The 27203-nt window shown below is 35.8% G+C and overlaps 2 protein-coding genes across 19 annotated transcripts in view; both read right to left on the reverse strand.

Annotated features, from left to right (window-relative positions):
• mtss2b (MTSS I-BAR domain containing 2b) overlaps window positions 1-27203 on the reverse strand; it is a 196974-nt gene that overhangs the window by 149977 nt on the left and 19794 nt on the right. The gene's annotated exons all lie outside the window — the stretch shown is intronic.
• LOC147836102 (uncharacterized) lies at window positions 12965-15573 on the reverse strand. Of its 5 annotated transcripts, none has more exons than XM_087261851.1 (8): window positions 15498-15573; window positions 15185-15224; window positions 14865-14892; window positions 14566-14619; window positions 14453-14478; window positions 14191-14270; window positions 13927-14030; window positions 12965-13348 (listed from the first exon to the last, which is right to left on the reverse strand). In XM_087261851.1, the coding sequence occupies exons 4-8, from the start codon at window positions 14597-14599 to the stop codon at window positions 13266-13268; spliced, it is 327 nt and encodes a 108-aa protein (XP_087117977.1). In that variant the 5' UTR covers window positions 14600-14619; window positions 14865-14892; window positions 15185-15224; window positions 15498-15573; the 3' UTR covers window positions 12965-13265. The 5 variants fall into 5 exon arrangements, 3 of the variants coding, with proteins under 3 accessions (XP_087117977.1, XP_087117979.1, XP_087117978.1); XM_087261853.1 differs by having other exon boundaries at window positions 14154-14270; XR_015496178.1 differs by lacking the exon at window positions 14453-14478 and having other exon boundaries at window positions 14154-14270.

The following is a 27203-nucleotide window of genomic DNA, read 5'->3' on the forward strand; positions in this document are numbered from 1 at the left end:
GTAACAACGCTAGACTAATTACCTCAGACAAATCCAGAGCACACAAACACTGCAGTGCTTTTTAATTTTCTCCATAAATAAAACTCGTATCAGAGCTGCAGTAATGGTTTGTCATCCTCTGAGAGAAAAGTTGTTTGCTAGCAACGACAGACTCCAAGAGACTGCAAGCGCATATTGGGTTGAAGCTGGTGAAAGAAGTAATGCGCCTCATGCTTTCCACCCACTTTTAGACACAATATATGAACGGTCCCTAAAAAACTAGCACTACACACAGGAGGACAAATGACTGACAAAATACAAAATTTGATAACCCTATAAGCAGAATAACTGGCTCTGGTCTGATAAATTTTTACAAAATAAAGCACACCCAAGGTGTAACACACAGCACCTTGAGTGTGCGTTATTTTGAATAATTCAACAGAGTCAATTAAATTATTAGTCAACTGTTTGACTGGAGACTGAAACCAAGGCAATAGACGCCAACATTAACACTCATTCCTCCTTCCTGTGTCTGTGTGCTGAATGTAGGTCTCGACGCGCCTACAGCCATCAGCAGCAATCAGTTCTGCCCCAGTTACTGAGGCGTCACATAAGCACACATTCACAACATACAGTATGTGTGCATGCAGAACGCAGATTCATGCATACTCATGGATACACACATATCATACATTTACATGCACACACACAGACCAACTTTCAAAACATCTCAAATTTCATCTGCAATCTTATAAGTTTAATTCCTTAGCATATACAGTGTGTATTCTGATTTATTTAAAGTAACAGCTTCGTATGCAGAATATGCATACGTTCATTAAAACTCTCCACTCCAAGGAAGATCTTTTTTTTAAGAACTACAATAAAGGGTGTGCTTTGACTACAAGCATGTTTTCCGGGATTTAATGATGTCACACAAGTGGCCTAAACCATGCCTATGAACATTTGAATGGTAGGGGGTGGTGAGGGTCAAAACAAAATAACATTGGCAGATATGTCTTGCTATATACATGCATGCAAGGGTTAAGTGATTATATCGTGAAATATTTGATATTCTAATTCCCAAATATGTGTAAGAACATGTAGGTTTTTTGTTTGTTTTTTTAAACATCAGTAACATTTTATAATGTGGGTCACATAGTCAAAGTCAGTTCATGTATTTATTGACATGAACATGTACAGAATTTGTTGATACAAGTGCAAAATTTACAAATGCATTATTAAAATTCGGTGAAGTATAGCAGTATAGCCTATATTGCATATATATTGTTAAAGATTATCATTCAGTTTACCTGTAGCACGTGAGAGGTTAATCAGCGGCAAATCCACATCACATACTATATATACCTATTTCACTGCAAACTTGACTTTGCATGCTGATCATCTTTAAAGTCAAAAGACATTTTTTAAGTGTCTTAACTTGAGACTGCTGCCTCATAATAGGATGTTTCTTTACGCAACCGTTAAAATGCACTTTAGCCATGTCAAAATGAAAGCAAACATTCAAAAGGGTTCTGTGTTTTGTCAAATGTATAGCTTGATAGTAATAATATTTATAATAATGAATATAATAAATTATAATATTATTCATAGTGTAGACTACTGTGGGACTATGCAGTGTCCAACTAAACATTTTTATTAGGCTATATTAATCCCTAACTAAAAAAACGAATATAAAACGACTTGCAATTGTGTCTCAGCTAAAATTAATTTAACAGCAAATTTTTTTTCTGCGTTTTTTTTTCCCATTTAGAGCTCAAGAGAGTTGTATTTTAAGATTTAATTAACCTTGTAAACATCAGTTAATCTGCTGTTAGTCAACATGAACTAACAATGAACAATGTGTTTTGTCAGTAACAAAGATGAATAAATACTGCAATAAATAGTGGTGTAACGGAATACAAATCTCACTGTTCGCATCACATTATGGTATTTTAGTCACGGATCAGAACATTTTTTGGATCAGTCAAAAGAAGGAGACAAATGTTATTTGCTTTTCATTTAATACAAAAACAACCCTGCAAGAGACTTTCGGTTTCATAAAATAAAATGAAGAAATAATCAGCTAAATGAAAATAAATTGTATAAAATTCAGTACTGTGAAAAATTTACTGTTACTACTACTGTTGCTGATAACACTAAATGTGGAAATCTAACATTATCATTTGTACAACCAATATTTATTTTTGTCTCATTTTCAATAAATGACTCAGTTATTCACTCATAAAACTTCATGTTTAATTCTTAGATGCATCATTTTTGAAGAATTATTCAGTGGCATACAGTATTTTTGATAGCTGGTTGTCGCCACCTATTGGTTAAATATTGCAATTGCTGCCTACAACTTTCATTTTTGAGCACATGACAGTGATTTTTTTTTCATCTCTGCCATAAACACCAGTGATTTTATCTAAAAACTGTTATTCCAGTACTGCTGTGTTATTTCACTGTTTGTATCTTCATAACTCAAAAGACTAAAGACTCAATCTCTTGACTTTTGGCATTTTCAGATTTGAATGCAGCGATTCGAAGGATTAATAAACAAATGCAAATCACCATCAATTATAATGTATGTTGCGTGGGTGTTGAGATCCCGATCTTTTAATGATTAATCGTGCAGCTTACACAGAATGCATTAATGCAGGCTAAACAAGTAGTGACAGAAAACCTACCTCATCCCAAATAATCCACCACAACTTCTACCATCATCATTATATTTTACAGGAAAGCCTAGATGCTTTCATACATGTGACTTGAATGACGCGAGAGGCGATCTCTCTGCAATTGTTACAAAATGCGTATTTATCTTTTAAAAAATTATTTAAAAAAATAAAATAAATTAAATTTTTAGTTTAAAAAAATTATTAATCCGAAGGTCACATGTGTTCCGAACCTTAGGTTGGGATCCGTACAAATCATGGATCAACCGTGATTCGTTACACCCCTATAAAATAAATGGGTTATAGATCATATTTGTAATAGATAAGGTAACATTGACTGTGTTGTAAAGTATAACCTAAACATCTTAAAAATGATTGTATTAATAAAGATCTATCACAGCTGATAGGCACAGCCAACCTGCACTGCAGGGTAGAGATAAGAACTGCTGGAATTACAACACAAACTCAACAAAAATATATGAAAATACTTTCAAATTATGTATAAAATGATTATAATTGCCATCTCCATAGACATCAGCATGTATATTACAAAACAAAAATTTGTTTTGTTTTGCTAGTAAACATACAGTTGAAGTCAGACTTATTAGCCCTTCTTAGATTTTTGTTTTCTCTTTTTTAAATATTTCCCAAATGTTGTTTAACAGAGAAAGGAAATTTTCACAGTATGTCTGATTATATTTTTTTCTTCTGGAGAAAGCCTTATTCCTTTTATTTCAAATAGAAAAAAAAACAGTTTTTAACTTTTTAAACACCATTTTAAGGTCAAAATGATTAGCCCCATTTAGGCTAATTTTTGTTTCGATAGTCTAACAAACCATCAATATACAATAACTTGCCCAGTTAAACCAATTAACCTAGTTAAGCCTTTAAATGTCACTTTAAGCTGTATAGAAGTGTCATGAAAAAAGTCTAGTCAAATATTATTTACTGTCATCATGGCAAAGAGAAAATAAATCAGTTATTAGAAATTAGGGCGAAAAATTCTGACTAGATAATTAATAATTATTAATAATTCTGACTTCCAACTGATCAGCCTTGATCTTTAATAATGCCATGTGCTTGTCTTTCTCTGGCTGTTTGGGCAGTATCGAATTACCATCTAGCTGTTCAGCTGACCAATCACAAAACACTTTGTTTTTCAGAAGGCGGGCCGTCAAGTCCTTTCTGCCAGGCTGGAAAGAAATGTATTGTAGTAATGTGAAAAATAATGGATTTTTAAACCAAGCATGAGCAAATGTTCTATTTTAACACCAAACAGAATCAAGACATTGTAATAGGAGGTAATAGTTCATACTTTAATGCAAGATAACATATTTACCAGGGGCCTCATATACAAAGACTTGCATTGAATTCATACTAAAACATTGTGTACGCACAAAAAAATCTGATGTATGAAACACTGCATACGCAGAATTCCACACATATTCTCTTTGTACATACGAATTTAAGTACAACTGAGCGCACGTGCACAAAACCCCTCCCTGCCTTCTCCCCTTAATAAATATGCTAATGACTCTACTTTGGATAACAACTGAAAAAGCAATGGCAAAAGAGAGAAACTTTCAACAGAATGTGAATTGGAGGTGCTCCTATCGGAGGTAGACCAGAGAAAAACTGTGTTATTTGCAAGTTTGTCCTCCGGAATTAATAACAAAAGAAAAAATGAGTTGGAGAGTTTAGCTGACGTGGTTAACGCAGTGGGGTCTCATTGGACACCTCGTTGGAATGAGCTAGTTGAGTGATTTCCTCCCGTTTGATCGACAGAGACAGCTTTGCATCATCAGCAGCGTGAGTGGCGTAGCTCGTAAAGTGCATGGCAACATGCTTTGACACTATCATTCCTGAACCCGATTCGAATCCAGCGTCTGATGAACTCATTTTTCTTTTTTCTTCATTACATTTCAGATTTTGCTTACTCTTCATCATGAGGAAGACAAGTAGGAATCGTTAATAAGTGTGTGTATTATGTTAAGCGCATTTGAGCATCACATATTATTTGGAAATGTTTCCGATTCACGTAGCCTATGCAAACTCGTCTTCAGATGGCACCTTTATAGCAATGTGCATGCAATAGATCGCTCCGATTACATTGGGAAAACCAGTGATCGATTCAAGTTGCGCTTTAATGTTTGGCTGGTCAACTGTATGGTATAGAAACCTTATATAGTTGCTAGACATGCGGATGATCCCGCATGAGATTGACACTTGTTTCATTGCAAACAGTAAATGCTCGGCAATAATGCCATGTGAAGTTTGCTAAAGGCATTTAGGTTCATTAGTTTTATATCTGTGGTTGTAATAAGTGAAACAGGGTCATTTGTCTCTTGGAATAAATAAAGAAGCTACTGTGCATAATTATAAATTAGTCTGTCTCTTTTCATACCCTGTGTCTACAGTACAAAAGCTTATAATAACATGACCTTACGTTTACCCATTCTGAGGGTCTTTATAGGTGGAGATACTGCACCCCAGAGGTGAGGGATCAATGTTAGGATGGAGAAGGGGAAGCACCTTGCCCCTCATTCAGGCTAATTCTTAACCATCTCCCACGAGAGAAATTAAAGGGTCTCTCTATCTCTACCTCACACACATGTGCTCATTACACAGGAATCATGTGAGGAACACATCTATCACATCATATGCGGGTGCATCAATAACCAGCACCCCCTCTGTTAAATAAATCATGGAAAGGGATCCCTCAGTGTGCATATAACACACACGCTCCGACCACTCATTTGCATGACATCCATGTGTGCTACTAATGAGAGAATAATGAACTAATCTTCGTTCTCATAGATTAAACTGATAAATATTCAGGGATTCCGGCATATGTGTGATTATTTTATTGATAGACATATTTAATGTTGGATGTTCATGTTATTTCATTGTTCAAATTCTCCATCACCTGTCTCAATGCAACTACACTAGCTACTGCAATAGATTTAAAAACATTTTTGTTGTTTCTGTAGTTGATGTTTAAAGGAATAATTCACAAAAACATTTAAATTAGTTACTAACCTATACGAATTAAATTTGAGACGTTTCCAAGACCAATACAAGATAGAAACCCCCAAAGCAATGTAGGCTCTCTCACAAAATGGCATTTGCTGTTTGTTCAAACTATTTATTTCAATTAAGCTGAAACAACACAATACTTCTGTTTTTGTTTTTTTTGTTTTTAACTTAATTGTTTTATGTTTAAATTTGTAAAACTAATAAGTTAACTGTTGTGAAAACATACCCGCGTATACATTTCTGGAGAGCATGAAACAAATGATTTAACCAGAACTACTTATGGCTGCATTTCATCTTTAAAACAAGCGCTGCGGGGCAGTATGAAGCCACCAATGGCTACTTTGATGACGGGGTCTGGTAAAGAACGGTTCCAGGTAGCAGGTAAAATAAAAACAGAAGGTAAAAAAATAAAATAAAATAAAGTTAATAAGGTGACGCATTGGCGCAGTAGGCAGTGCTGTCGCCTCACAGCAAGAAGGTTGCTGGGTCACTGCGAACCTCGGCTCGGCTCAGTTGGCGTTTCTGTGTGGAGTTTGCATGTTCTCCCTGCCTTCGCGTGGGTTTCCTCCGGGTGCTCCGGTTTCCCCCACAGTCCAAAGACATGCGGTACAGGTGAATTGGGTAGGCTAAATTGTCCGTAGTGTATAAGTGTGAGTGTGTGTGTGGATGTTTCCCAGAGATGGGTTGCAGCTGGAAGGCATCCGCTGTGTAAAAACATACTGGATAAGTTGGCGGTTCATTCTGCTGTGGCAACCCTGGATTAATAAAGGGACTAAGCCGACTAGAAAATGAATAAATGAATGAATGAATGAATGAAAGTAAATAGCAGGGTGAGAATGTGGTAAGATCTGAAGTAAAAATCAGATGAGGGCCTTTTTTGGACTGCTTTTGAAAACACTGTCAGTTGGGTTTGGGGAAGGGGGTGGGTGGGGAGTTCCGTCAGCCAGTCAGTCAGTTGACAGCAGCCTCTGGTGGACTTTGGCGAAAACAACAAGCGCGAATGGCACTCACGAGAGAAATTTGAGATCTCAAAAGCGTACACAGCAGCCTCTCGTGGATTCACAAAAACTGCAAAATAAACTCATGGGACAAATTTTGTGACCTCCAGAAATGTATACAGGAGTACGTATTTATAATAAGCCAGAGTTGTTTTTTACAGTGTGCCTAGTATTAAGATGTGTCTATCAGATCCCAAGTGGACAACTCTAAGTACAGGTGTGAACAAGATGTGAAAAGTGTTGTGCTCGAAAACACATTAGATCAGATTGCTCCTGTAGTGCGAAGGCACATATGGTTAAATGCATCTTACCAGCTGCTAAACACCACCTCCTCTCTGTCTACGTGATATACGTTTTTGATGGTGTAGTGTGGACGGAGATATGTTCAGAGACGCTAGGTGAAACGCTGGTGTGGACGCGGATCGTTTTTGATTTACAACGCTGTTTTAAAACTAAAACGCACTAGTGTAAACGGGGCCATAGGCTATATATCATCACATTGAAATACAAATCATTTTTGATATTTTTTGTATTATATGTAGCATGTATATTTGATCCCTTCGCGTACCACTAGAAGAAAGCCCATGTACCACTAGTGGTACAGGTACCACAGTTTGAGAACCACTGGTCTAAGTGACTTCAGTTTTGGTCTCATATACTTTTCCTTTGGTGCTGGTGCCTATGCTGGAGCTGGTGCTCACATAAACGACCACCATCACCGACATGTGACTATAAACAATTGTTATCTCTTGCTGCATGAAGCCCTATAACCAAGTTGACACCAGAACTCAGAACTTTACTGATCCATTTGGGTCTTATGTTAAATTAGATCTGAAAATGGGTTGATTGGTGTGCATTTAGGATTAGTGTGTCACAAAACCTGACTCACCGAGGGAATATGTATTAAGCTTCAGTTGTTAAGTTTATGTGGAAATGAGTCATGCTTGGAGAATGGAAGAGTTATTTGGGGTAAGTAATTATCAATGACAATAATTCTGCCACACACACACTGGATGATGCTGCATTGAGAATGACGTTATATTGTGGTGTCATGCTTGATTATTAGACCCCTCTGCAGAAAAGTGGAGTGTGGGGATTATGGGGTGTTAATCCTGCTTAGAAGAGCTATGAAACTGAATGTTTACATTATGCAATATTTCCTTAATCATATCCAGGCCATTAAAATGTATTTTGCACATATATTGCTAAGATTAAACATTTTTAGTACATTCAAAAAATGACCACTGCTGCTTGTTCAATCTACCTGTTTAAAATGAGCTGAAACAACACAATTTTTGGGCATTACGGTGGCACGGTGGATAGCACAATTGCCTTACAGCAAGAAGGTCGCTGGTTCGAGCCTCAGCTTGGTCAGTTGACATTTCTGTGTGGAATTTGCATGTGCTCCCCGTGATCCCGTGAGTTTTCTCCAGTGCTCGAGTTTCCCCCACAGTCCAAAGACGTGGTACAGGTGAATTGGGTAAGCTAAATTGTCCGCTGTGTATGTGTATAAATGAGTGTGTATGGATGTTTCCAAGTGATGGGTTGCAGCTGGAAGAGCATCTGTTGCGTACAACATATGCTGGATAAGTTGGCGGTTCATTCCGCTGTGGCGACCCGGGATTAATAAAGAGACTTACCCGAACAGAAAATGAATGAATGAATGAACACAATTCTTGTAATTTCTTTGGCCAATTTATTTGTTTTACGTTCCATCCACTTAAATCTGTAAACCAATAATTTAACTTAAGCGTTTTGTGTTGGGACAACATGAGAAATTGTGTTGGTCCAACTACCTGGTTAGGAGCTTTGTAGTTTCCAGCATGCTTCGCATTGGATTGAATTAAGAGAAGGAAATCCTGACAATAAAATTAATCTTAGGTGTGTAAGGTCAACAGAAAGACTTAACAGAGTTTAATCTTCACTTTAATTAGAAGATTTTTATGTAATGCTTTGAGTTTTGAGATTACCACTTTTCAGAAGCACCCAAGCTTTGGGGGCTGGCAGCTTAATTAGCAAAAATGCAGTTTATTGCTTTGCTCAGTGAGCAATAACTGTCCTAAAATGAGTTCTGAGATTAATCTTAATCAACTGTATAGGTAACTCATCAAATATGCTTAAAAATGGCTCTTTTAGTTCATTTAGGATAACTTCAAATAAAACTAAGAGACTTCGAAATCTACGACACATAATAGACATGTGTGAAATTATTAGACCTTTAAGTTAAATGAAAATACAGATGTAGTTAAACCTTTATTTGATAAAATCATGTTGGACCAACATTTTAGCTGGTGCTACACAAATTGATTGGATGAAAATCCTTAACTTAATTAAATTGAGCTCAAATAAGTTATTTTTTGAGTGTAAGAGCATCAAGATGATGCAATGATTAATGATTGGGGCAGAAATAATACAAGCTATTTAATTTCTGAAATGTATATAGACATTGAATGATTGATTGATTGATTGATTGATTGATTGATTGATTGATTTTTGTTTGTGCTTAATTTTAATGAGCTGCTCTGGTTAGCTGCTCTAACCAATTCTAATTTGAATTGACATATTTTCCTATTTTAGTTCATATTTTAGTAATTTAGCAGTGTTACATATGACTAGTTTATAACTGATTCTGATTTTAGTTTTAATTATTTAAAATATATATATGGTTAAAACAAGAAAAACAAAAAAGAAATCATTTAAAAAATAAGAATTTTGTCCTTGATTTCATTCATTCATTCATTTTTTTTTTTCCTTTTCGGCTTAGTCCCTTTATTAATCTGTGGTCGCCACAGCGGAATGAACCACCAACTAATCTAGCATATGTTTTACACAGCGGATGCCCCTCCAACTGCAACCCAGTACTGGGAAACATCCATACACTCTCATTCACACACATACACTGCGGCCAATGAAGTTTATTCAATTCACCTATACTGCATGTGTTTGGACTGTGGGGGAAACCAGAGAACCCAAAGGAAACCCACGTGAACAGGGAGAACAGGCAAATTCCAAACAGAAATGCCAACTGACCCAGCTAGGACTCGAACCAGTGACCTTCTTGTTGTGAGGTGACAGTGCTAACCACTGAGCTACCGTGTCGCCCGGCCTTGATTTTAGTGAATATATTTAGTTTATATATTATACTTTATGATTTTAATTTATAGGTTTATTTTATTTATATTTGTGTAAGTTTAATCAGATGCATATGATCTCATTTTTATCCATTGTTTTTCAGTTAATGTTGTTTTAAGCTACACAGTCTTCATATTATTTAACAGTAATAATCCAACAGCTCTGCATCGAGTAAGGTGCACAAACACTAAAATGTGCTGCTCAAACTGTTAAGGTCAGACTGAAATGACAGTTAAAAATAAACCAGCCAGTCTTTTACTAATGTTAGGATCCTTCAGTGGGATATATAGAGCAACAGGTGCTACACACACAGCCACAACAAGCCAGACACACCTACCACATGTTACACATAACCGTTACCTTGGTGTTTACAGTAGTATTACACCATAAAAATATCTATCAATTATAGGACTATTTTAACAAAAACATTCTGTGTTTGTGATTCACTGGAGTTTATCTGTGCTTTCGACTTGCATTATGGGGCTGTTGTTTTAATATAATTGGTTAAATCTTTACACACATGCAGGTATTATAAGTGTTTAGAAATATATTTTTGGCAATTTTTGCCATATGCTTTCATTGAATTAATGTGATTTCATGTCCCACACACTGCTCAGCCAACTTCAGCGAGTCTAAAAAGTAGGTAAATCAGATAAAATTTTAAAGATTTTTTAACAAATTTCTTTTTGACTTTAACATGTCATTTGATAAAATAAGTCATTTTATTGACTTTGACTTTTATTTTGTTTTCATAATATTATTAATCATATTGCTGTGTCCTTAAGTTTGCTGTCCATCCTGTCATGGTATGATAAATGCCCCTTTAAGAAACCCTCTAATGTACTCATTGGCATCCCCATGCCCATTATGCCTTTTTACAGAGGTGAATAAACATCTGATGTGCACACAGTAACTATCTACACTATTGTTTCCTATTTTTTCTCATATTGAGTTGTCAAGCTTAACATGTCCACCCTGTCATATGAGGAAATAATAAGTAATCAGGGCTTTACATTGACACCCGCCAACCCGCCAAATGCGGGTAGATTTCAGCTTTGGCGGGTAAGACAGACAATCTCACTAGCCACTTTGGCTGGTTGAAAATAATTTTTAAAATGTAGTTTTTCTAAAAGCAGGGTTCGACATTATAAGGATGATGATCAATATGCGTGCAAGTGTGATCTTAGAATCGAGAAGTAAAATAATTGTGATCACGCAAGCAGAACAAAGCAAATGAATACCGAATGAGAGGATGATGATCACTCGCGCTAACAGCTGATGTGATGCGCGCGACAGCTTAAAACGCGTGCACGCAACTGCTTAACGCGTGTGCGCTCCCGAAGCGTGAAGCAACCATTTCTAGAACAGGTTCTGGAAACGCAACTGTCATCGGTTCTCCTTCAAATAAACTAGACAAAAAGTGATGAAGTGATTTATTTAATATTTTATTGTTAATTAGTGAATGTTTTTATGTTATAACACTTATACACACACATACTACAGCAGTAGATGCGATACATGAGTGGACAGTACAAACCCTTTGGCCATATCTGTCTTAGTCTATAAAGGATATCCTTTTAAAGTCCATATAAATGGAGCTCATTGACTGTTTGAAATAAAAATACAGCCTTAAGTATTTGTACATTTATGTGAACATCTGTAATCTAATTATTTACCTTATTTTGAAAAAAAAAAAACTGTATTATTAACTTGAGTTGCTTCCAACATTCCCTTCATTCCTCCAATACAATGTGCAATGTAAAGATTTACATTCAGTAGCAAATTTAGTTTCATTTGAAAGACAATAATTGTTTATTTTACCCATTAACTTGCATATTGGAAAAACCTAATTGATAACAGAAGAGGCAGCATGGTGGCTCAGTGGTTTGCAGTAGTTAGTCAAAACAGAAGATAAATTATTGAAAACTTTTACAACCCTTTTATATTAACCCTTTATTAGTTACTGTTGTACCTGTTGTTTTTCAAATGTTCCTCCGTATTTAGTTTACTAAAAGTCTTTGTCCACCCTGTCATGCCAATATCCACCTTGTCTTTTATGAAAATAAACAAATTATTTATAACCTCAGCAAAACATCTTGTGTGATTTTTTAATTAACTAATAATGGCTGGTTTTAAAGTTTGACAAAAAAAATTAGATCTTGGGTTTTATTTTGAAAAGAACGTGCAATGATTACATATTTTATTGGGAAATAAATATTTGTCAATTATTTCATTAACATAAAAATACTTTTTGCCATTATCTATAAAGTTGGATTGGTAAAGGGACACATAACCTTTCTGAAAATATACATTGTATAATCACACTGCAATCAAAATATTCTTATACTACTTTGTATTTGTCCATGTTTGTTTACTGTTTGTCTTGCAGTTCATTTATAAAAAGTGCTGGAGCTTGACCAACATTCATTTCTTACAGCCTAAGGTCTAATGAATACAACAACTATGTGGTTAAATCAAAACACTTTTTTTATTTTTTTTATTTTGATGCCTCAAAGGCACTTTATTGTGATAATGACCCATAGTACATACACTGTAAAAAATTTGACCTTAAATTCACAGTAAATTACTGGCTAATAATTGCATTACTTTCACAGTAAATTACTGTATGTAAATTCACAGTAAATTATTGTGAGGTAGTTCACAGTAATTTACTGTGGTTTTGTCACATTAAATTATTGTGAAATTACAACCATATATTGTAACTTTACAGTAGATAATAAAGTCTGTTACTGTGATTTCACAGTATTATCTTGTAGAATTAACTATATTTTACTGTGAATTTGCAAAACGATTACTGTGATTTAGCAGTAGGTTGCAGTTTAAATACCTGATTTAACTGTAAAGTTACAATTATATCCCGGATTACTGTAATTTAACAGTTTGGTGCTGTAAAATTTCAAAGCAATTTTAGGTCACACAAAAATGAAAATTCTATCTTGATTTACTCACCCTCAGGTTGTTCCAGCTCTGTTAAAAATGTTTTTTTGTTAAACACAGGAATAAAAATATCAAATAATCCTCTTTGTGTCCAAACAACCTGAGGATGCGTAAATGACGACAGAATCTTCATTTTTGGGTGAACTGAGAAGACTCTAAAATCAAAATAAAAACAAACACACATACATTTTACAGATTTATTTAACAGCTTAATGACATCTGTGTAACCATTTCAGAAAACTTTCAAAAGGTGAAGGTGAAGCCTCAAAAAATACTATAAGAACATATTAATAAAAAAATCTGACATCATATGTAGCATACATATAAAAAGCAGTGTGCTTTAGAGTGCGCTCTCTCTGTCTCTCATTATATATATATATATATATATATATATATATATATATATACACATGAGAGAGAGAGACAAAACTTCTTGCTAAATTAGGCAGTCGTCTATTCAAGGTCAATTATTTTCCTGATAATTTTACACACTTGCTGGTTGATGTGTCTTCTCTGCTTCTTTGACTTCGTCTGTCTCCCATCTCCAAACTGGTGCCCAAAAAGCACCTATAAGCAAAAGGGCAGACAAACAGTTAGCTTCATACAACACTACTGGGACACTACTGCTGCACTACAGAGCAAAATTACTGTTAGCTCAGTTTGAACATTCTGACAATACTGTAGCTCAGTCAAACTGCAATTATTTAAACAAAAAAATCTGAAAAACATTTCCATCACAAACACACATTTAAGAACAGTCCAACAACAAATAGTGGTTTTAATGACCTAGGCAGAGCATTTTAAAACAGTTGATTTGATTTACATCTTCTGTTTACAGACTATAATCTAATGCTGGGTTCACACTTATTGCAAAGTTAACACATGCATCACAGTACTTGCTCTTGAATACTAGCAGGATGTTTCTTGCATCAAGCTAATTTTTTATGATTTAAATATTAGGAAAATTTTGCAAAAAAAACTTGATTGAAGTGATACAGCACTTGTGTTGTATTCATTTCAATCAAGTTTTTTGCAAATATTCCAAATATTTTTCAACGTTTTTTGAGTTTCACTTAATTTGTGCTGCCCAGTAAAAATTTCCCACTATTTATGCATTTGCAATGACTTGTATGTAATCCACTCACCTGAATATGTAACTTCACATATGGTATAAGAGCCCCATCCTTTTAAAGACAGCTTCCCCTCTGGTCTCCAGCACAGACAAACAATTTGTGTCTGCAACACGGCCCTTTATAACAAGGGGACAAGGGGAGTCATGACTTGTGCTCCTATACATTCCTTGTTTAACCCCCCCCCCCCCCCCCCCCCCCCAAAACAAGCCCTCAGTTACAATGTTTATTGTACACATTACCTTAAATTCCAGAGTGCAAAAGGCATCTTCAGCATACTTCAGTTTCAGACCAGATTCAAAGTCAGTTGTGAAATCCAGGTGAGGTCCCATGACCACTCGACCCTCCAAGGAATAAGACTAAAAGGGGGAAAGAAGGACTAAATTAGAGGTGTTTGTGAATAATTAAATTTGTTTGTAGAAACAAAGTTGACATTCCATGCTCTGCCTATTAAAAACCAAGCAAACAAACACACATGCCCAGTAAAATTGCTAATAAAAATAAAAACTATAGTTTAAAAAAATCTTTGTCTAATATTTACTACTACTGGAGGTACTGGTGGAACTTCTGGAAGAAGAAAAAGAGTTCACAACAAATCTGTGAAAAACCTGACATTTAAAAATCTAATAAAAATGAGGAAGGCATCAACATTACCTTTAATAATCAAGCGAGGGTTGATTGGTAGCATCAGTGTTTCAACATCAGTGGCTGTAAAAAAATTTGAATATAATAAGAGTAGAATAAGACTCAACCTAACACACGCACGCACACACTCTATATATATATATATATATATATATATATATATATATATATATATATATATATATATATATATATATATATATATATATATATATATATATATATATATATATATATATATATATATATATAGGTTTAGATTGTGATAATGAATTTAGGTTATATTTGTGTGCTCAGAATTTACTCACCTCACACTTTAGCTATTATCAGGTACACCTGAACACCAAAAAATAAAATCTACAGTTAGTGACAATATACAATTAGTTCTCATTAGTAAATGTTAGCACTGCATTAACACCAGTGAGAAATATACAATATGTACTGTGTTAGTGTTAGTTTAAAAGAATACAACTGAATTGTATTATAAGCCTCATTTAATAAAACAGTTAAGACTTGTTTCATAATGAGTTTAGTTTATTTAACTAACTTAACGTTAACGTTACAGTGAACAAAATTAACATGATGGTCACTAACCGTAACGTTAACTTAAGTGAAGGTCAGAGCTTACCTTAACGTTATAGTCATTTCACATTTACTTCAGTCTTGTACTGAAACAGAAAATGCAGTTAACAAGAAGTTAATTAAAGAAAATTCCCTTTCTTTTTTCAGGAACTAACGTTAACGTTATGCTAATACCTCAGAAAACACTACAATCACCATCTGGCGTCGTTAATTTCTTGCTTTAAAAAAAGGCGCGCTTAAACCCTGTCCGTGCGAGTACAACTAAAGTACTCGGTAAATTCCTGTTAAATGACATGCACTATACAGAAATACACATACAACAATCATTTAACGGACAAAAGTCATATTTTAACACTTACCGAGGATGAATCCGTTGGGTGAAGAGACGACGGCGTTGTCTGTGGTGATGGCGCTTGTTTGCGGTCGAGTCGAGTCAGTTCTGTTCAATGAATCGGCTCCTTTAAGTGAACAGTAAAGAGTCGAATTCGGCTCCTTTAAGTGAACAGTAAAGAGTCGAATTCGCCTGAAAACGATTCCGTTTTTTATAATATTGTAAGACGCAAACATATAATTCATTAATATTTCATCATATTGCTTGGTTCGTGTACTGCTTGTACACGAATTGCTTGTTGATCTGTTGATCACTTCGAGCTCATGAACACGTCTGATAAAATATCTGAATCTGATTCAATGTCACACGAGTCCTGAACCGAAGCAGTGCAAGAGTAATATATTGATTGAAATATAAAGTTAATTATTTTCTTAGCCATTCAAAATATTACATATCTCTGACTTTAACAATAAGAATAAAGTTCGTTTGGAGTGTATTGAGAATTATTATTTTTTCCTCCCAGGATTCATTTCGCACCAAGCTGCATCAAGCTGTAATGGTGGATGAGAAGGCACATAATATTATAAATATTGCTTGTAATATGTAATGAAATAAAGTTTTAACACTTTTTCATGCGAGAATGTAGTTCTTCAAAACTCAAATCTGTGGACTGTTAGTAAAGATTGTGTGTAATTTTAAGTGTGTTTTGCCGGTAGCGGAGATCTATGACCTCCAGGCGGTAACGGCGCTCTTTACTCATGTATCCGCCGAGAGGCGCCTGTCTTCAGGCTAGACATTGGGACAATTGCCCCGTCTTCGATGGCTCTATATGCGTCCGAAAATGAAGTTTTAACTGTTTTTCATGCTAGAATGTAGTTGTTTAAAACTCTAATCTGTGGTTTATTTATATAGATAAAAAAAATAATAATTTATATATATATATATATATATATATATATATATATATATATATATATATATATATATATTTAATTCTGAGATTAGTGACCTCCAGGCGATGACAGGTGCCCAATACTCATGAAACCGTCTAAAGCAGACATTTACCCTGACATTGAAATAATTGTTGGCTGTTTAACAGTTTTTGGTTTCATTAATTAATTACTTTTTATTCCAGTTTATTATGTTTTGGCTAAGCACACAGTTATGTTCATTAAATATTATTTCCTATTCTATGTTAACTGTATAAAATTAAATAAAGGTACAGTACAATCAAAAAGATGTTGGTAACCAAATCGTTTTGGGGGCTATAACATTCTGTTATTATCTGTTAAAAGTTCATTTGTATTAATTTCTACGTTGAGTTTAAAAAAGGTTTGAATTTCTATAACTAACGTGCAAAAGATATAGCCCTTTTCACAGTAATTTGCTGTAATCATGCTACCTGCCGTAATTTCACAATAAAATTATGAATACAACATATTACTGTGAATTTTTCAGTTAAATACTGTGAAGGGATACTAATGTAATTTACTGTGAAAAATTACAGTAACTTGTTGTGAAAACCTGGAAATTTTTTACAGTGTAGAAATGCCTGCTTTAAGGCTTGTTTTGTTGTAGCCTAGAGGTGGAGTTAGCCAAAGCTAATTCTGAGATGAAACAAACTTGATACCTTGTGCTGAAAGAGGCAATTGGCTGCCATGTGATGATATTCGGTGTACTGTAACATATTTTACGTGGTCATTGGACATGGTTTTCCAAATATGTTGTCAGGTTATGTGGGGTTCATGCACTGCACAATTATTGATCTGATTTTCACTCGCTGATAAGTTTTGCGAATTGTTTGTTCTCACAAAGGACAATCACAGCATCAATTATCAAAGACACTATCTGAGAGACCCGTCGACGTGTCACAGACACCTATGAAATACTTGTTTTGCTAAATACCTAAAGAGCCAATGAGAGATCAAGATGCAGGGCAGCAGGGAGTTTGGGAAGTTATAGACCACAATATCAGAATAAACAAGCTCAACAGTAACATGAAAGAGAAACAAAGCATAAATATTTGCAAAGTTATTTATTGACCTCCAATTGACCTTACACTTGACCCAAGTGTAATCTTGAGTTCTTTCCTTGAGTTATTTCCTACTAGATCCTTTCAGAGGTGCACCCAGCTCTCTGAGTTCGTAAACTCCTCTACAAACTCAACCTGGATGATGGAGGCTTTGAGTGGTTCTTCAGACTGAGCAGAGCCCAGTTTGATGAGCTGTTGTCAGTGTTGGCAAGAGGATTTCCCCTCAAGCCACCAACAACAGTTGCTACAGCATAATCACTTCCCTTCAATAGAATGCTCATGACTGGTTAATGTGGCTTGAATGTCCGCTTTAGTTCAGATTGTTCAACTCAAGCAATTCATGGATATGCACAATCATGTTAAAATTAGTCAAACATGCAAAACGCTCTACCCACAAATCACTCGCCCTTGATGCTTCATTCGTGTCTGGTGTAGCCTATGTAAGTGTCGAACTCTCATAATGTCATATTTCATTTGATGTTTTAGCCTAGTTTAAATTAAGAGTTTTTTTTTTTTTTTTTTTTTATTGAGAGAAATGTTTGGATTACAGTATAATTTTTACAGTATCTGTTAACAGTAAATGAATAGATCAAATATAAAAGTAGCTCATCATTTATTCCCCTCGAGTGGTTTTAAACCTATAAATTTCTTTCCTCCTCTGTTCAAAACAAAAAGAAGATATTTTAAAGAATGCTGGTTGCTACTTCCATATAGAACACAAATTACTACAGAAGTCAATGGGTCGCAGCATTTTTCTAAATATCTTCTTTTGTGTCCAACAGAAGAAAGAATCAGATCAGAATCAGGTTTTGAAAAATTAAGTAAGTTTTCCTTTTTGGATAAACTTTCCATTTAAAGCACATTTGCATTTCTGAGTATTATAAACTTTTAAACTTATTATTGTATTTCTTCTACTCAAAATTCAGACCTAAGCAGACTGAAGCCTTGCCTTTCACATTCATCAGGAGGTCACTGTACTCACAGCTGGGCAGCACCAGAAGGTGTTTTCTTTTTATCATTTACATAAGGCTGACCAAACTTGAATGACTTTATGAGAAGGTTAAAGAAGAACAAGAGAGGGCCGATTTCTCCTTATCATCAAAGCCAGGTGCTCTGCACACTCACACAAACAAGTTTTCCACTGTTTGAGTAGCTGACACCTTCCTTAGACAGCTATTTAAAGCACTATGTGGCCAAGGTTACTCATCAAGGATTCGCAGTGAAATGGGAGATTTGAAGTCTCTAATGAGTGCTTTAATTAGAGCTAAGGGTACCAGAAACCTCTGTTTAAACCCATTCTTTAGTGAGTTTTCCCCTGGAGGCTAGGATGGATGTGGAGTTCTTTTATCAGAAAAAGTTCACAAACTAAGAATAGTTCATGATACTGAAAATCTTCACATAGAAACCAGTCTTAAGTCTATATTTTTTTATTGCCTTGGTCTTGTCTTGGTCTGAAGAGGACTGATTCAAAACTCCAAAGATATCCAGTATTATCTGTTAATGAATGAATAAATTTAATTGGTTGTGTTGACTATTTGTCATTTGAGTTTCATTAAATACATAATTTTGTCCATTATGTCTCTATATTCATAATAGAATAAAAATCAACATTAGGGAAAATCCTCAAGTGATCGACTTTGAGATCAATTTTGGTTGCCATTAATACTGTGATATTTACAAGCGCACTGTAAATTAACGATTACAATTATGCTGTAGTTTTAGAGTACATTATTATTTTAAATTATTAATTTACAGTGCGCTTGTAAATTTTTCAGTGTTACTGGCAACCAAAATTGGCTATAGAATAACTTAGTAGTGATGTCAAAATAGACAATTTCCCTGTAGATAAAGATTTTTCTATTCTATTATGAAGTATTACTGGCAATTTTTACAGCAGTACTGACAAAATTTACAATAAAATACAATTGTGCTGTAGTTTTAAGTAATATTGTAAATGTTAAACTAAGTACCAATTAAGTATACACTGTAAAAATTTTTATCAAATTCACAGTGTAACAAGCAATTTCGCTTGCCAGTAATACTGTAGATTTTGCAGCATTTTTTAGTGTTAATTGGTAGTCAAACAATATAATTTTCACTGACATTGCAAGATATTGAGTGTTTTTAAAGGGATTAAAACCATACTGAAACAGCAGGTTGTTCAGATGAATGTCAAAGGGGGATCCTTTCAGCCATAGCAATAGAAGCTGGTTGCTCTAAATGTGTTAGGCTATTGATTCATCACCGTGTCTAACTCATTCAAGTCCCCAAAAAAGTCTGGTTTTTAACAAATGACAAATGCATTAGAGCAGGGCTGCAAGATTCTGGCTAAAATGAGAATCGCAATTTGTTTGGCTTAAAATCAAGATCACGATTTTTTACGATTCTGTAGATGTGAAATAAGTTTAATGAGTGAGCTCAATTTTGTATAGACTTGGAATGGTTGACTTGAACAGACTTTAAATAAGTCCTGTTGGTTAATGTGTAGTAAAGTGATAACATCAGAATGCAACTATTCATAATTCTGAAGTTGAATTATTATATCTGAGACATGTGCTTGTCATTTGTCATTGACAACATTATTAGACCATATTTTCACTGATATAAATTGAACATTTGTCATTATCAGATTCCCTCTTGCATTATATTCAGCATTATATAGGCTAGAGTAGTTATGCTGACCCAGTAACATTTATTTTCATGCACAACACAGTGTTTGCTATGAAAGATAAAACATATCAAATGCTTGTGGTAATCATAACTCTAAAATGTGATATGATAATTTAAATTGTGCATGCCGGCTTCACTTTCACTGCAGAGTGTAGCTCATGGCTGCTATCACGTTGAGAAAAAAAAACATAAGCAAATCATACTTCCCAAACAATCACTCTGTTCAACAAACTGAACGTTACAACTTTGTTACCTGTTATTCACAGCCTAGGCAGGTTCTGTTCACTAAAGTAGACTACATTAGTGGGCACGCGCATGTCCTTTTGGTAGTAAACAAACAGTGCGTCAGTTCATGTATGATTTCATAGTCGCGAATACGTCATTTCATTAACACAGATGACATTTTGGGGTGAATTATAACTTTTAAATACAGTATGTGACACTTTTAACTCCTGACCTTGAAAATATAATAGGCTAAATCGTAGAAAAGCCGAACTAAGGTCATGTGTAGGGTCAAATCAAGATCATGATCTCTTTTTTTTTTTTTTTTTTTTTGATTAGTCGTGCAGCCCTACATGAGAGGATAAGATAATGTGGATAATCTTACTGGACAATCAGTTCAACACTGCTGCTAGAATTGCCAAGTCAGTTCAGCTCTGAACAGGAAAATAATCTGCTACAGCGACTCTGTTTAAGAGAATTTAGGCAAAAAGCTCAGCAACCAAACCACTCATCAGAAGAAAGAATCAAGAGTCAACTAACCTTTGCTGTGGAGCATGTTGTGTGGACAGAGGCCTGATCCAAAGTTTAACTACGTAATGAAAGCAGGTTTGATCTATTAGCGTCTGATGGGACGTTATGGCAATATTATGTTTGTCATCAAACTGAAAAAAGACTGAACTCAAAGTGTGTAAAGAAGTCAGTGAAATGTGAGGTGAAGTGTCATGATTTGTGGCATGTTTTCTGCAGCAGGAGATTGGCCTCTTATAAAGCTAGAGAGCAAATGCAACTGCTTATTAGAAGCTCCTTTAACAGCGTGCGGTTCCTTCCTTCCCTGTATATATTGCCTAATCAGCCAGAAGTTTTCATGCAAGAAAACCAACTTCCTGTCACACAGCAAAACATGTAAAGCAGTTCCTTGCAGCTCAAACAACTGAAATAATGACTTGGCCAGCCAGAGTTAGCCATGAGACGATAACAAGGCAAGGTTCTCAAGGTATACCACGGTTTGGAAAAGTCAATGTTTTAAAACTACCAACATTTTCTGTAATACCGTTCCTAAGGTATGTGTAAGATTTTTTATGTACATTTTTTATTTTTTTGTAGGACAACAGTTTCGTCAACAGATCAAAGATGCTGTTTTAAATTGTAAAGAAATCCGTGTTTTTGAAACTAATGAACACAGCAGAAATCAATGATTGATTTGAATTATTTAGCTCCAAAATATTTTAAATAAAATATATTGTGTTCAAAGAGGAAAAAAGTTTCAGACATCAAAAAAAGAATATATTTTAGAGCAGCAATCACAATACCGTGATACTGTGAAACCATGATATTTCTATCCAAGGTTATCATACCGTCAGAATCTTATACTGGCCCTTGCCTAGACAGAGTTAAAATAGTTTAGTCCTAAACTAAACCTGATTGAAAATCTCTGGAAAATCCCTTTCTGTTTTCTTTACTGCCGTCACCTTCAGGCATTTCATTTTTGATATTTCATCATGCTACAATCAATTCTTTTCTGTAACGTTGATTACTACGTTTTCCACAAAATATATGATTTATGAAGGGTCTTGGCTATTTTGTAAAGCACTATTCTACTAGCATCATATATTAAAATTCTTTCAATTTTCGAACAAAGATTTCATTATTTCTAAAGTAAAAAAAAACAAGAAATTATAATTATTCTCTAATGTTGGTCTCCATTATAATATACTGATCTCACAACCACGTCAATGCATTTTTCGTGTTTTTCTCAAATTCTTTGAAAAATATTATTATTTTATTTTTATTATTATTATTATTATTATTATTATTATTATTATTATTATTAGAATGTAGATGATGTAGAGAGGGTTTACTTCCCCTTTTCTCAAAAAAGGAAAAACAAGAAGAATAAGCAAGAGAAAGTGACTGGAAATGCTTCTCACCACAGGAGCACAAGCTAGGAAGAGAGAGATTGAGAATCGTATTGAAATGCAACTTCTTTTAGAGTTTATTGAACATGGAGAGGCTCTTGGCCCTCAGCCTTTACTCATTAGGAGGAGGAGATGCATTCAAAGGCTGGAGGACAGGGGAAAGTGAGAAAAAGAATAAGAGAACGACACAAAGTGGATGGGACAGGGTACAAGCTTTTTTTCTTGCGCTCTTCAGTTCTGCTCTCCAAATTCTCTAAAAAAGGTCTTGTTCTCTACAATACTCAAAACAATTTCTTTAATCACGCCTTTTTTCCACTTTTACCGTTGTTGTTGATCAGAGGCTCTGTGACTTCATACACTGGCACATTTCTCTATCTAGGTCATGCTGTCTCCAAAACATCAAGCTCTCTGCTGAGACAACAGCTTTGTTCAATCCAAAAACAATGTGAGCAAAAAACGTGACAAATAACGGGAAAACAGCTGTGGTAAAATATGGTTTTGCTTACGGGCACCAAATTTGTGAAGCTGACGCTGTCTGTTCATTGGTCTGTAGGTTGTGTGTGAAATATATTCAGCAGTAAAACAGAGAAAATGATTTTCAATGTTGGCCAACGTGCACATGTGAAATTGTAAAATTACTGTGCAGAATAGAATGGTGAACTACTGTATACCACACACATTTAATAAGCAGAAAAGTGATTTAGGTAGTACGATTTTCCATTTTATTCATTCATTCATTCATTCATTCGCTTGTTCATTGTTTGTTTGTATTGTATTCTGGAGGGAGTGATCACTGCCACATTACAGCTCACTTCACCTTTCAGGGTTCAACACTAAGGATTTTTTATACTGGCCTGATCTTTACTTGCCCTGCCAAATTTCTTTACTGGCCCCACCAAAAAAAAAAAAAAAGAAGAAGAACGTTAATATTTCTTAGCCACATATTTTAAAACAAAAATGTAAAAAGCCAAACATAATTGTATACTGTACATACACTTGTTATTCAGCATAACTTGTCTTTAAATGCGACTGGGAATACAAAAAATACAATTGTGATGTAACTAAATTTAAAATGGTTAAGATAATCTGCCAAAAACTCCAAATTATCATAAGATTTAGACAGAAAAAAATTAAGCAAAATTTTGAAATTGCCATGGTTGTTGAGGCTTGACAAATATTGGAAGGGGGAGTATTTCACTGCCTACCATTTCTAGGGTTTACACAGAAAGGTAAAAAAATAAAATGAGCAGAAGTTCTGTGGTTGAAAATGTCTTGTTGATGCCAGAGGTCAAAGGAGAACCCAAACTGCTTCAACTCAAATAACAACTTCATCCCAGAGGTCTGCACAAGAGCATCTCAACAAACCTTGAAGCAGATGAGCTACAGTGGCAGAAAAGAATAACGGCAACACTCATGTCAGATAAAAAGCTAAGGAACAGGAAACAGAGGCCTCAGGAAAAAAAAGACCCTCCAGTTATTTATTATTTCCACTGAGTGGCTAGTTTAGACAAAATCCACTCTAAACACAGCAATTCCAGAGAGAGTCCCACTAGAGGAGTTTAGGCTTTAGTGTCATGCTCAAGGACACAAATGTACACACACTATTACAGTCTCACGACCTCTCCAGTGGATGTTGCCTGCTGTCTCAGTATTTCACCAGGGCAAAGAGAGTCAACTGAACTATAGTCAAACCCACAAACCATTTTGAGGTGAAAGCAAAGACCTCTGTTTTCCCCATTCATCCCAAATCATTCTTTCCTCTCAGACAATGGGAACTTTTCCATGGAACGTGGCTTCAAAAACATCATAGGCCATTGTAAACGGCTGCAACTGATGCCCCTGATGCATGCTTTGCCAGAAGTTACCTCATAAGTAACAATTAATGTTCAATCATAATCAAACAGAAATCAATGCACCTCAGCGAAAATCTCCTCTTTGATGAAAATTAGTCAAGTGTTTTCAAATAGTTTCCTCAAATGCTGTCAGACTACAAGTAGGGGTATAACAATATACTCAAGTCATAATTCGACATGTATTGAGAAATGTATCAAATTTAACTCGTGTGTATTGTTCATCACACTTCTCTGTACAACAAACTGAATGTTACTTATATTTCTTCTGATCACAGCCTAGGCTAAAGATTTCACGCACACTTATGTGATTCAAGACCTGTGAAAAGATGATGCTAATCTAAGAAGACTTCTAGAGGCATCCATAATACTGGAACAGGCCGTATCCTGAGTAGATGCTGTGGCTATCATGGAGGAGCGAAGAGCTTGAGAGTGATTCCTTAAAAAGACCCTGGTGAGAAACGAGTCTCCGCATTGATCCCGTAGGCCTGGCTGAACACCCTCCGGTGACATACTCACACCTGTAGTTCTCCATGATGGACATCCAGCGTTCTCCAGCACCTAGACTGCTGTTCTGCACAAGAAGTTTGGCCAGATGGTGGTGCCCAATTGAGCCTGGTTTCTCTCAAGGCTTTTTGGTTCACTTTCGTCAATTGGTGAAGTTAGTTCCTTGCCACTGTAACCACTGGCTTGCTTGGTTTGGGACTTGTGGAGCTGTACATCACTGAACATCAGTATATACACTGAACTGAAATTCAACTCTGAAAACTGGACCGACAGAGTTTCAGTTTACTAGAACATCTATGTAAAGCTGCTGTTACACAATCTACATTGTAAAAGCACTAGAGAAAGAAAGATGAATTAAATTGAAAGATGAATTTATGTAGGCTTCATTCTCAGGCAGGCACCTGTGATTTTGTGGCCAAGAATCTTTAATAATAATAATAATAATTCCGTAAATTTATATATCGCTTTTCTGGGCACTCAAAGCGCTTTACACAATGGGGGGAATCTCCTTATCCACCACCAGTGTGCAGAATCCACCTGGATGACGCGACGGCAGCCATTTTGCGCCAGACCGCACACCACACACCAGCTGATTAGTGGAGACAGAGTGATGAAGCCAATTGTAATATGGGGTTACGAGGCCATGATGGACAGAGGTCAGTGGGCAGATTTGGACAGGATGGCGGGGTTAAACCCCTACTCTTTTTCCTGGGATTTTTAATGACCACAGAGAGTTGGGACCTCATTTAAACGTCTCATTCGAAAGACGGCGCTCACTCAGCAGCAGGGATGTAACGGTATCAGAATTTCACGGTACGGTCATACCTCGGTATGAATGGCACGGTACGGTATTTATTGAATCATTTACAGGAAAAACAAAACTAATGAAAATACTCCAAAAAAAGTGCCAAAAGTGTCAATGACATACAAATTAGCCATCTATCTGTAAGCTTTGAAACAGGAACTTAAATTTTTCAATTTTAATAACAAAAAATTATTAAACCATGTAAAAAAAAATAAAGTTTCAATTTAGTATTGTTGAAAACTCATCACATTCAACATTTAATCACTCACTCACTCATTTAGATAGAGATGGGTTTTAAGGAAAATTATCATATAACTATAATCTGGTAAAAGCTGGTATCTCTGGGCATTTACAATGTCCCCTGCAACAGAAAAAAAACCCTCTCATTTGGGGTTTCTGGGACAGAGATATGACTTGGCCCAGGTTGACAGCAGTGGGTAACGTTGTGCATTGTCTTTCCCCCACTTGAGAGGACAAGCCATGAGTGAGATAGAGGTCTCTTTGCGGTACAAGTCAATGTCTGCATCAATCTGAACAGTGTGCTGTGTTTCTGCAGTCCCCATGACTGTTATTAGTCGTATTCCCCAACAGGCACGTGCACACATAGGGCTTAACCTGTGCAGTGCACAAGCCCTTTTTAGTCTTGGATAGAAAGTGCCCTTCCAAAATGATCTAAAGTGCCCCCGCGACGCGACACACCCTCCGTCCCGCCTATCAGTAGGCGCACGACAACACAGCTGATCAGAACGCGCGCGACAACACCGCTATTCAGTATGCGCGCTGCGACAACAACAACACCAACAAATTCAAAAGTTCACACTTAGCTGATGATTGTTTATAAAGTGAGTTTGCTGTGCCGGGAGAAAGCACTGAGCTCATAAGATCCTCGAGCCCGGGATTCCCTCCCATTTGCATGATAAGAGGGGAGTTTGAGCTCAGGTATATCTCGAGAACTACCCACTTATTTAGGGCTAATGAAAAATTAGGAATTATTAGATTATACTGCTGGTTAAGATCTCGACTATAGTGCCAATTTAGATTTGTCAATGCACTTATGACGCATATCTTTGGACTGTGGAAGGACCTAGAGGAAAACCCACGCGAGCATGGAGAGAACATCAAACTCCGCATAGAAATGTCAACGGGCCTATTAAGGACTTGAACCAGTGACATTCTTGCTGTGAGGCAACAGTGCTAATCACTGGGCCGCTGTGCCACCCTATGAAGGGACAGGAGGAAAGGTAGGGGTGGAAGTGGGGATTCTGCAAGGCGAAGATAACTAAAGTTAGAAACTATGGTAATTTATAGTGAGTTAGGAATCGTCGAATTAGCTAATGCGGGACCAGCTGTGATCAATCATAAGCACATGCTCCTCTCAAAATTTGTTTATAAATAGTTTCCCCCACCCAGAGCAAATGAGTGACTGCCGTCTGTGTGTGACAGTCTTATGGCTCGTTTCCACTGACTGGTACAGTACATTACGGTTCGGGTCGGTATGGTTCACCTTTATCAGGCTTGCGTTTCCACCACAAAGAGGGTACCCTTTTTGGGTGGCGTGTTGTACGACAAAGTTTAAGTCGACGTAATGCTCGCTCGAATAAATGTCTACAGTAAGGCTGTACGGTTCGCTTGCATATCATATGAGAAGCACTTCTCACAAAACAGATGCTTTATACACATAAATACTTGTTTATAAATGTTTATTACTAACTTTTCTATGGACAGGAGTTTA

The sequence above is a fragment of the Danio rerio genome, chromosome 7, assembly GCF_052040795.2.
Source record: "Danio rerio strain M-AB ecotype USA chromosome 7, GRCz13ab, whole genome shotgun sequence".
NCBI lineage: Eukaryota > Metazoa > Chordata > Actinopteri > Cypriniformes > Danionidae > Danio > Danio rerio.

What these genes read in the sequence shown, in the direction of transcription:
- LOC147836102 (XM_087261851.1), bottom strand. Translation starts at nt 14,599, where the DNA reads ATGCTACCAATCAACCCTCGCTTGATTATTAAAG. An exon ending in CCCTCGCTTGATTATTAAAG is followed by an intron (nt 14,479 to 14,565) that starts GTAATGTTGATG and finishes TTCTTCTTCCAG; the next exon opens with AAGTTCCACCAGTACCTCCA. An exon ending in GAATCTGGTCTGAAACTGAA is followed by an intron (nt 14,031 to 14,190) that starts GTATGCTGAAGA and finishes CTTGTTATAAAG; the next exon opens with GGCCGTGTTGCAGACACAAA.